Below are 11,525 nucleotides of genomic sequence, written 5' to 3' on the forward strand. Positions count from 1 at the left end.
GGCACCTGGTGTGAAAACTGATGCTGAAAAGTGACGACCACTTGGCATACCTGCAATTGTTACTGACCAATGAGGTTATTGAAAAATAGTTGCTGAGACAAACAGGTACGCTGCACAACAATTAGCTGCTCCACACTTGAGGTTTGCAAGAGGCAGAAAGTGGGAACCAGTGACCAAAGATGACATTTGGCTATTTTTGGGCTTTGGTGATACTTCAGAGAGTGGTGGGCAAACCCCTGAAGAAGTGGTATTGGTCTACCAATAAATTACTTGCCACTCCATTCTTAGCTACAGTCATGCATAAGTACAGATCTTCTGTGGTTGCCTGGCAGGAAGGCAAAATGATGGCCCTGCGAAGGGGTGACAAAAAAGATGTGCGCCTAATGAGTACAGTCCATAGTGCCTCCACTGTTATGGTACGCACAAAAGGTGGGATAGAAGTCATGAAACCACAAGTGGTGATTGACTACAATAACACTATAGGAGGTGTCGACAGTGCTGACCAAGCATTTTTTGACATGAGCATGACATGGTAGAATGGGCATGATATTCTACCCAGCAATGAGGAAACAGCAAAAGTTTATGGAATGCCTACATTCTCTACAAGCAAAAGAGTGACAGGCCTGTGAATCATTTTTCAGACTTCATTTAGAAAGTTTCTGAATCTATTGTCAAGAACCACCAAACACCATCAATGGCCATGAATAGACTTGAACAGCGTGCTATTGCTGCTGTCAACCCGGAACACCTGACTGGTCGTCACTTCACAGACTACATCCCGCCAACTAAGGAAAAGGCAGCACCTACAAGGATGTGCATGGTTTGTTACTCAAAGAGGGATGACAGTGGACGGAAGACCAGGTTCTACTATCCTGATTGTGGCGTTGGAATTTGTGCAGTACCATGTTTTAAAACTTATCATGATGTCTACTGGATAATTAATTTATTAATAATATTGCACTCTTGTTGGGACAAATTTCAGTGTTTTTGATAACATTTATGATAAAATGTTTTATTTATTTTTTTTAATTTATTCATTATTATTAATTGTTGTTAAATTATTTTAATAAATGTTATATTTATAACTATTTATTATATTATAATTTATGATTTGTGTTTCAAACTTTATCATACTCGGGAGCTATTCCTAATAATTACAGGTATAAATTTTTAAACAACAAATTTCCATGCAAAACAATGTACCGCTTTGGGTATAAAAATACTGACATAATTAGACTCTCAGGGAGGTTAATAAATTAGAATATCATTGAGAATTTAATTTATTTTATTAATTCAATTCAAAAAGTAAAACTCTTATTTTAAATAAAATCATTACATAGAGTGATATATTTCAAGTGTTTAATTCTTTTCTTTTTGCAGATTATAGACTACAGGTAATGAAAACCTAAAATTCAGTATTTTAGAAAATTAAAAAAAAAAGTTCAATATAGTACTCATGGTGTCTCATAGCACTCATCTAATTAACCGAAAACACCTGCAAAGGTGTCCGGAGCCTTTAAATGATCTTTGGTTCAAAATGACCTGTATCAAGAGGGCACACAATCATGACCAGACCATGCGTCAGACTGCTGACTTGACAGTTGTCCAGAAGACAGTCACTGACACCCTCCACAAAAAGGGTAAGCCTTCAAGAGTCACCACACACAGACGGTATCCGGAACAAGGGCTACAATTGTCTCAGTCCTTGTGTCATACCACTTCCAGGACCATGTCAAAAGCCTCTTACCTGGGCTAAGGGGAAAACAGACTGGACTGTTGCCCAGTGGTCTAAAGTTCTCTTTTCAGATGAAAGTAAATTTTGCATTTAATTTGGAAATCAAGGTCCCAGAGTCTGGAGGAAGAGTGGACAGGCACAGAATCCAAGCTGCTTGAGGTCCAGTGTGAAATTTCCACAGCCAGTGATGATTTGGGGAGCCATTTAATCTACTGGTGTTAGTCCGCTGGATTTAATCAAGTACAAAGACAGCACAGCCGCCCACAAGTAAATTTCTGAGCACTTGATGGTTCCCTCTCCTAACAAGCTTTATGCAGATGATGATTATATTTTTCAGCAGGACTTGGCATGTCCCCACACTGCCAAAAGTACCAATACTCTGTAAACTCTTCTGGGCAGGTTCCTTACCTCCTCTTGTATCATTGTCTGTCTTTCATTTAATGTACAGCGCTGCCTAATATGTTGGTGCTATATAAACACTGTTTAATAATACCAGACTTTTGGTATCACTGTGCTTGATTGGCCAGTAAAATCCCAACCAAAACCCAATAAGCGAATCTATGGGGTATTGTCAAGAGTAAGATAAGACACCAGACCCCAAAAATGCAGAAGAGCTAAAGGCTGCTATCAAAGCATCCTGGGTTTCCAAAACATCTCTGAAGTGCCATAGGCTGCCACATTGCATTGATGGAATAATTCATGTGAAAAGAGTCCCGGCCAAGTATTGAGTGCTTAAATATATATTTTTCAGTAGGCCAACATTTCTGTTTGAAATAAATTAACTTCCTTAATGATATTCTAATTTATTGAGATTCACCTGTACAAGAAAATGCAAATACTTATCTATTATGCAACACCATCAAGAGGGAGTCTGATTGGCTCCAAATTTTTCTGCAGCAGGGTTAATAACCTCAAATATATAGCCAAGTTCATTAAGAACTATCTTCAGTGTAAAGAACAAAGAGTCCTGATCTCACTATCATCATATGTGTCTAGGATTACATAAAGCAAGAAGGATTTAAGTAGGCCTACACCAAAGATTTGTGGTTAGTTCTGCAGGATGTTTGGAACAACCTACCTGCCAAGATCAAAAACTGTGCGCAAATGTACCTAGCAGAATTGATATCGTTTTGACGGTAAAAGGTGGTCACACCAACTAATGATTTTAATAATATTTCTCTTCTGGTCATTCACTCTGCATTGTTTATTGATAACAAAATCTATTAACACTTTGATTTGTTTAAGCATTCTTAAACATTTGCCTTGCTTTTTGCGAGAGGCAGACATTAAAGCAGATCTAGACAAAAATTATTTTTAAATTTTTTTTATAGGTAAAAATTACTTTTTTTCTTCAAAGCTCCTCCCCTTTTGCAAGCATGCGCAGAAGCAGCTTTTTCTTCAATGGAATGTAAAAAGAAAAAAAAAAAAAAAAATGCCGATCATACGCATGCGCAGTGAGATGGGCACTCTTCTTTCCCATCAACATCACATCTATGTCTTTGCCCTTCTTCCTACTTAACCTGATCTCGCACTGCGCAGGCACAAGATTGGGTTATGTAGGAAGAAGGGCAAGGAAGATAACTGCGACCGATGCTTCCTCCTCTCCAGGATAAAGGATACTAGGACAATGTGGGATCCGACCCAGGAAACTGGAAGGATTAAAGGATCTGCAAAGTTAAAGGCAAGTGAGTTTACTTTCACTTTAAAAGTAAAATTCCTACCAATTGTGTGGTTAGATCCTAAAGATATGGAGGCAAACTGAAAGCAGGCTTCCCGTGGTAGGCCTTGCTCATGTTTTTGAAAGACAAACAGTGTATTTAGTGCAAATTTGGAACAATTTAGCTATTTAACAATTTAAAGACCAGCTTGGGCAATTTAGAGTGATTGAACCACCAGGGGGGAGTTTTTTTGTATATATGATAGGCATGGGTAAACTATGGCACAACTATAGCTTTTTAATCCAGCCCATTAAAATACTGGTACAAAATAGACCACTGGCAAAAAGGGGCGACCAACAACACTGTCCCACTGAAATTTATTGTAAGTTTTCTTTTACTTTTAGGTAGTGAATGGCATTTACACATAATTTATATCTGTTCATACCAACATTTTCCATCCAATTGACTCTGACCCACCCATGATATTTGAATGGCAATGCAGAAAATCTAATGCCAAAAGGTACTTCTCAATCAGGCAGAACATGGCAGGCCAGTCCGCCCAACTACAAGCAAGCTGTGTGCTGTGCCCTGAAAACTCTGATCAGAAAAATGAGATACACAACGGACCACACATCCACGCATCTGCTTCTTTGTTTGGTGTTGTCAGAAGAAAGAAAATGGGGACTGGCAGGAAACAGGTATTTGCACTAAATGTGTAGAAACGTGTGCAACATTTATTCTTTAAATTAATTACTAGAACATCAGCAAGACTCACATGCATATTTGTAGCTGCAGTATAAACCACATCAAAATCCTAGCAGCACTATAAACACACATTTTACTTTATAAAACATTGAAGTTTGGCGTTCTTAACCTGTTCTATAGTACTTCTAAATAACTGTCCTAATGCTGTTTGAAGCAAAAATATTTTTTATTCAAATAGAATGATGAAATCCAGGAGAGCAATCACTATCATTAAAAATGAAAGTTACAAGTGGGAAAAAAAAATCATATGTATGATAAAGGTACATAGTAGAGAAATCCTAAAGATCATAAACAATTTTACACAACTGGTTTCCCCTGAGCACTTCTTGATCAATTCGTTGTCAAACACTTCTAAATGGACAAAAATTATTATGAAGGTGCAAAGGAGCACACAATGTTAGCGTATGGAGATTTTTAGACAACCTGTCTTTACTTAAATGATCCCAGCCCCTATTTAACCAGCATTATGCCCTTTATTCATATCAATATTAGGAGTAGTGAAAGCTGTACTCAGAATATTGGGAAAACTGCTTATATTCATATATAATTCTGAATCAGGTTGTATTTCCACAGCCCCATGCACTTACTGCCAGGGAAACTGGCATTTGTCAGCCTTGAACTTACAGTCACAAGGGTCTAGGTATTTCTACATAGGAGAACCTGACTTAGACATTAGTAAAGATAGCCACACATTAGAAAGTGAAATTATAATATACTTCAGAAATAAGTCTGTAGTGTGAATGACTACCTCAACATCAGCACAAAGTCAAAAGATCTGAAGATAAACATATTCATTTGCTGCATGCTTTGGTCTGACTGACAGACTGTTCGGGCTCAAACCTTTTTAGAGGATAGGAACGACCACTTGTTTGTTTTATAAGTACAGTTTTCCCCCAGTCTAAGATACCACTTCAGTTGTGCATAACTGCTTTAAGACCAGACAACTTTTAGTTTGTAGCACTTTTACACTCTGAAATAAAGAACATATTGAGTAGGGTGCTAACAGGCCAGGAGATATATATTAATTAAAAAAAATGAAATAAATATAAAATATTCAACACGAACAGAGCCAAGAGAAGCTCATTCTAGAAAATGAAAGTCATGAAAAAAAGTCAAGCCTCTGTGGTGGAGGGTGACAAAGGTTGCTGTTTGTAAGGGGAATTGACTGTTGAGGGCACCTCTTCCTCATTTATTTCCTGTGTAGTAAGAGGTTCAACAGGTTCAGCAGGCAGGGGTGATTGTGGGGGAGATTGTGGTGGAGATCGTGGGGGGGATCGTGGTGGAGATTGTGGTGGTGACTGTGGTGGCGACTGTGGTGGAGATGATGGAGCAGGAACATTAGCTACAGCAGACCTGGGGTAGTCAATCTCACCTTCCTCAATTTCATGTTCCTGATCAGATTCTGTAGTAAATGCCACTAGTTCTTCCCTCTTGCTTTTCTTGGAGGGCTCTTCACTGACACTTCTTTCCCTGCTACGCTTCCGAGCTCTATCTTTGCTGACGCTACGGCTTGATCGTCTACCATTCTTTCTACTTTCGTTGCTATGGCTCCTTTCTGAGCTACAAGACTCCCTCCTTTTTCGGCTATCTCGGTCTTTGCTCCTACTTCTCTCTCTACTACCACTTCTATCTCTCCTGTCCTTGCTTCGTCTGCTACTCTTCTCTTTTTTGTCTTTACTCCTACTCCTGCTTCTGCTTCGATCCCTCCTTTGTCTGCTGCCACTTCTGTCTCTATCCTTTCTCAGACTTCCCTCACTATCTCGTCTGTCTCTGCTGTGGCTCCTGTCCCTTTCACTATGCTCCATATCTGGGCTCCTCTCCTTACTGCTGCTGTGATCCCTTTGCTTACTTCCATTTTTTTCTTTACTTCTGCTGTCTCTGCTGTCTTTGCTATAACTCCTGCTTCTCCTACTACGCCTTCTGCTCCTACTGCGTGATCGAGACCTAAAGGAAAAACAAAAACAAAACAAAAAAACTAAATAAATAGGGAGAAAAATACATTTTACAAAATCTCATTCTAAGAATGAAAAAAAATGACTTACAAATTACAAATCTCTTAAATAAAAACACTAACCTTGATCTAGAAGGGCTACTCCTACGTGAGCGGGACCTAAAATAATGGACAGAAAAACATTAACACCTGAAAATTTATAAAAACACATGAAAATTATTACATTAAAGCTGAAGCTTAGACATTTTTTTCAAAAGGTAAAATTAGCTATTCTACCACCAGGATAAGGACGGAAAGGTCCTGCTCGCAGTAAATCTGGTAATCTTAACCGAAACATGTATAATTATGTTGGTTTCCAATACCTTGCAAATGATGTGACTTAGTAGTATACACTAACCCCTCCCTGAGCAGAAGTGATCATCATCAGGCTGCACTGCATCATGAAGGGATTAATTTAAAGGGAACTAACCAGTGAATAAGAAAGCCCTTTAGTATTTCCTGAACAGAAGTTTAAAACAACGTCTTCTTTAGTAAATTACGGAACAATGTTATGGTGATGAGAAAAAGAAAGGTGGCGCTCGTAGTCTACATGAGAAGACCAACCTATGGAGATGCTAGTCCATACATACAATATAAGTGAATATTTTACCATAGGACAGTTCTCGGACTAATAGGATCAATAGGTGAAAATAAAGGACAAAATGCATGCAATAGGAAAATGAACATAAATACCATGGCAAAATAATACATTTTATCAATAGTGTACATGCATAAATGAAAAGCACACTATTAAATCTAAATGTAAACTACCTGGACCGACTGCGTGAGGAAGAGTATCTGGATCCAGACCTATCTTCCACCAGACGTATTCTCCTCCCATTGACTTCTGATCCATCCAGTTCATCCAGCGCACGTCTCATGTCGGAATAAGTACGGAACTCGATGATTCCTTCGTTGGGACGACGCTGATGGGCATCTGCATAGGTGACTTCACCAGCTTTGCGCATGAAGTCCTACAGAATACAGAGCAAAAAAAAATGTTTATGAGTTGAGATATCCAGAACAATGGGCAATAAAAAAATTAGAGGAAGCAAAGAAAATAAAACAAAGTCAAAAGAGTCAAAAATTGCTCCTACCTTAAGATCTTGCCAACTGCATCGGGTGGAAAGGTTCTCTACCCTCAGCCGGTACATTGTTCGAACTGGAGGTCCATACTTCTCACTGCCACTTTTGCGGTACCCATAGCCACCTGGATCCAGAAACACAGTCAAGTCAGGGATAAATCAATAGTTCACAGAGATGCACGCTACCTGGGGCCAAAATTTTATTCTTGGATTTGGGGGTAAATTCCTGGGAACTATCAAAACACTCCAAGGGTTAAAATACCCAACCTCACACTCATCTAGCAGAAAAGAATAAAAAACACCCACAATCCCAACTACTATACATTCAATTTACACAACAGATACAATAACTATTGCAGATCTAATTCCTACACAGTAACTTACGAATTTATCTACAAGTAAACCCATGCTCCCCAATTATCACTTACCTTGAAGCAATGGAGAGCCCTTAGCCACCCACGCTCCCTCTGCATGCCCTGCGTCAGACGGCTGCCTCGGGCCCCCCGCTGACTGGTAAACCCAACGCGCTCACCCACGTATGTGCCCCCCCAGCGGCTCCTCCTCGGATCTCACAAGAAGAAGAGAGAGGAGGAGGAAGGGACAGGCTGCACAATAAAAATACCTGGAGACAGACATCTTGTCAGTCTCACACTAGCTTTTGCATTATCACCCCATTGCAACTCAATAAAATAGTCACTGAATAACAAACTCCTATAGTATCCTATAGTATTCAGAGCCATTTTAAAAAGCACAGGGGATCTACCATAACAATAATGATTTAGTACAAACATAAGGATATGAAAACATCAACATAAATAAAACTTATGTTAACTAGATTTGGAAATATTGTGCATACTCAATTAGCAGTCTGGCTTTCAGCATCAATACAATCAAGAGAAATAGTGAGGTGAAGCACTGGACATACCCAAAAGCACCTTAGGTCTGGATCTGATCAGAAAATCATATGGTGCATAATGTTAGACTAGTTTCTTAATGTTGTGGACACAGGATTCTGCCATAATTTAGACATTCCTGGTTCAACATACACTACTGGAACGCTCTAAATGGCAGATGTGTTTTGCCCTGAAGATTTTTACATATGGCACACTTCTGGCAATGTCCGATGGCGGGGGCGACTGCTGAGCCATACTTCACTACAGGACACAAGGCTTAGGGTGGCAAAGTTTAGTAATAAACGAAGATTACACAAACAGAAACTGGACTAGGCAAGTGTAAAGTTCATTTTCAGAAGATTTATGTGTGTTTTTTCCCCTTCATCAGTCACTTAAAGTATGCATTGGCACGTATAGTCCAATAATGTGACAGTGTCCAGTAAGGCTCTCAGAGAAATGAAATGGCTTGAAAATATTCAAAGTATTCATCACAGTTCTGACATTGGTTGTAAAATGGAATATGCAGGAATTACCAGCAACATTTCAGAAGCACAGTAAGCTTGTGTCAGTAAATGGGCCATCTGTTCTGGACCAACAAGGGAACAATGTAATCTACAAATCTGTTCAGTGATCTCCAGACTGTTACATGTTTAAGTGCCATGGTGTGTAGCTGTCAGGTCCAAATAGACCAATTTTTAATAATCCAATAGAGAAGAACAGATTTTAAATCCCTGAGAAAACATATGTACATATGTTAAACTTACTGCGTGCTTCTCTTCTTGGGGCACGTGCATGTTCCACGATGACCCGCTCACCACATAGATCTCTTCCATTCATCTCATAAACTGCATCTTCTGCATCTCGCATGTCTTCAAACTCCACAAAGCCATAGCTGAAAAAAATATATATCAGCACTGCAGAAAAGTAATGTTAAGGATGTATATTAAAGACACCAGCCTTCAAATCCTAGCTGGGTAGAAGATTTGGGGAAATATAAACATATTTCCTCTTGGCTCACCAAGATCTTTATGTTGTGGTTGTACAGAAGCCCACATCTGCACAATTTTGTAGTGACACCAATGCTTGCACATCTTGATGACCTGGCAATCTTACAAAAAACACTGCCATGATCTTTATGAATATCCTCACTTCTCCCAATAACTTCAGAGGAAGCCATGGCTTCCACACAGACTAGACATCAATCATGACTTTCTCACTGTTTCATTGTGTATTCAGGGAATACTCAGTTTAAAAAAGCAACATTTTCCTGTTTTGTCAGCGCATAAGAAGTTATAAGGACACTGAAATCATCATATTATGTATCTGCAGGAAAGGTTTTTATTCTAAATTATTAAAATATTACAATCACTACATCTAAGGACTGGAAAGCTGAAATAGTTTTGTTGATTTAGATGTTCGTTCTCTCTCTTTATATTCAGAGTTTAACACAGAACTTTTTTAAAGCCGAGTGGGAAGAAACTGTAGGTGGGTGTCAGCCCCTGAATTGTGACCCAACTCTTCAGTAACCAATCACAAACAACCGGGTGATTACTGAAGGGCTGGGGAGTGCGTCCAGCTGAAAGGGGTCAGGCAGAACCCTATATATTCTATACACACACACAGCGGTGCCTAGGCACCTTACATACCAGGGAATACATTCAGCATAACACAGTAAACCTAACACCTAACAGTCGTTCAGTGCCCTGGGGATCTATTCACCCCACCAGGGAGATAATTGTGGGGTTTTTATTGGCTATAGGTCAGCCCTAGAGAACAAATGTATGTTTAGTTGTGAGTACGGAAGGGTTAATATTGCTGTGATTTTCTGAGTGCTATCTGTAGTGAAGAGAGATTTGCACAGAAATCAGAGATGATGATGCCGGGTTGTCTCTGAGCCGAGGATCCCTAAGATTCCCAGCTGGAAGCCGGGAGTGCGGATTTCCCTCCCTGGTATTCCAGGTGATCACAGATCATGTACAGAAATAAATCTCTGAGCCGCTCACTGCTAACACGTTTTACTATCTTACACAAACATTACCACAGGTACCAATCCCCTTGTTTGAAGCAATGACTTGTCTGCAGATTGTGATCCCTGCACAAATATTACACAATAATGGAGAGGGGGGGGGGGGCATTAATGAATGGGGGAGAATATTGCCGGGGGGGGGGTACATGTCTATCACCAGATCACCGCGCTTATTTTGTTTGTAGAAAAGCCCGGGGCGGCCATCACACCTACACAGCTCACCCATCGGCCGACACTTACCCGTTCTTCAGATCCACCTCCACGATCTTGCCGAAGCCCTTGAAGAAACGCTCCACATCCCTCTCCCGGGCCCGATGGCTAAGGCGCCCGATATAGACCCGCGGCAAGGTCGATAAGCGCGACATGAAATCGTCAGGCTGGCGCTGAGTTTTAGGAGAGAATTCGGTGGTGAAGCCTCGTTACTGCTATCCGTGTTCTGGCCAACGTGCAACCTTCTCACCCGAACACACACTCGGGCTTCCAGCTGCAAAGGCAAGCGCGGGCTCCAGACCGGAAAGAGACGCCAGAGCGGAAGCGCTACATGTGGAACGCACAGAGCGTGTTGGGAACTTCCGGAGAGCGCACAAACGTGTGAGTCATGTGACCCTAGGAGGACTGACCACATGACTGTGAGGACCATTGTCCTTGTAGTGTAGTCTGCCTGGCATGTGGGCATGGAAACATGTGCAGAGATACAAGGATTTAGCATAGGAAGGGGGCAACCTGTGTGTGTAGGAGGGGTGTTTATTGAAGAAGGGACATGCTATGGCTCTTGTGCAACAAAACAAACTTACCCACAGTTGTTTACCTAAATACAGGTAGTCCCCAAGTTAAGGACATGGACATATTGGCATCTACATACGAACGGGGCTTCCCTGCTTGTTCTGGAGGGGGGAGGGCCGGTTTGTATGATTTGCAGAAGAAATCTTTTCCTAAACACAGCTGAGGTTGTGAGTGATCTTAGGGGGGTGAGCTCTTTCTGCAGCCACTTGGAACTCTTTAATGACCAAGACAAACTCGGCAGTTGTTTCTTTTCGCATATTTAAGCACAGCTTGCTCCAGAAGTTAATCAATGTTCAGGCTCTGTAAAGATTTTTTTTTTTGCTTTGTGATTAACTCACAGTGAGGATTTTATACAGTAACTGACACCACACTGCCTACACCTGACTGACACCTGTTCTGACTTACATACACATTCCACTTACGAACAAACCTACAGTCCCTATCTCTTATGTATCCGGGGGACTACCTGTAAATTGCCCCTATACTGATATCTTCATGTCCTCTTCCCAGTTTGGGATCTTCAGCCATCCTGATTGGTATAGCATATGCACACGAGTTTTTTTTGCATCATAAGAGTTGTGAGGGGTCAG

The 11,525-nt window shown here is 40.6% G+C and overlaps 1 protein-coding gene across 1 annotated transcript; it reads right to left on the reverse strand.

Annotated features, from left to right (window-relative positions):
• Window positions 1-4,305: 4,305 nt before the first annotated feature.
• LOC140336787 (uncharacterized) lies at window positions 4,306-10,695 on the reverse strand. The gene is made up of 6 exons (XM_072420144.1): window positions 10,393-10,695; window positions 8,891-9,018; window positions 7,246-7,358; window positions 6,920-7,122; window positions 6,233-6,268; window positions 4,306-6,102 (listed from the first exon to the last, which is right to left on the reverse strand). The coding sequence occupies exons 1-6, from the start codon at window positions 10,515-10,517 to the stop codon at window positions 5,271-5,273; spliced, it is 1,437 nt and encodes a 478-aa protein (XP_072276245.1). The 5' UTR covers window positions 10,518-10,695; the 3' UTR covers window positions 4,306-5,270.
• Window positions 10,696-11,525: the final 830 nt, after the last annotated feature.

This window comes from Pyxicephalus adspersus, chromosome 1, assembly GCF_032062135.1.
Source record: "Pyxicephalus adspersus chromosome 1, UCB_Pads_2.0, whole genome shotgun sequence".
Classification (NCBI taxonomy): domain Eukaryota; kingdom Metazoa; phylum Chordata; class Amphibia; order Anura; family Pyxicephalidae; genus Pyxicephalus; species Pyxicephalus adspersus.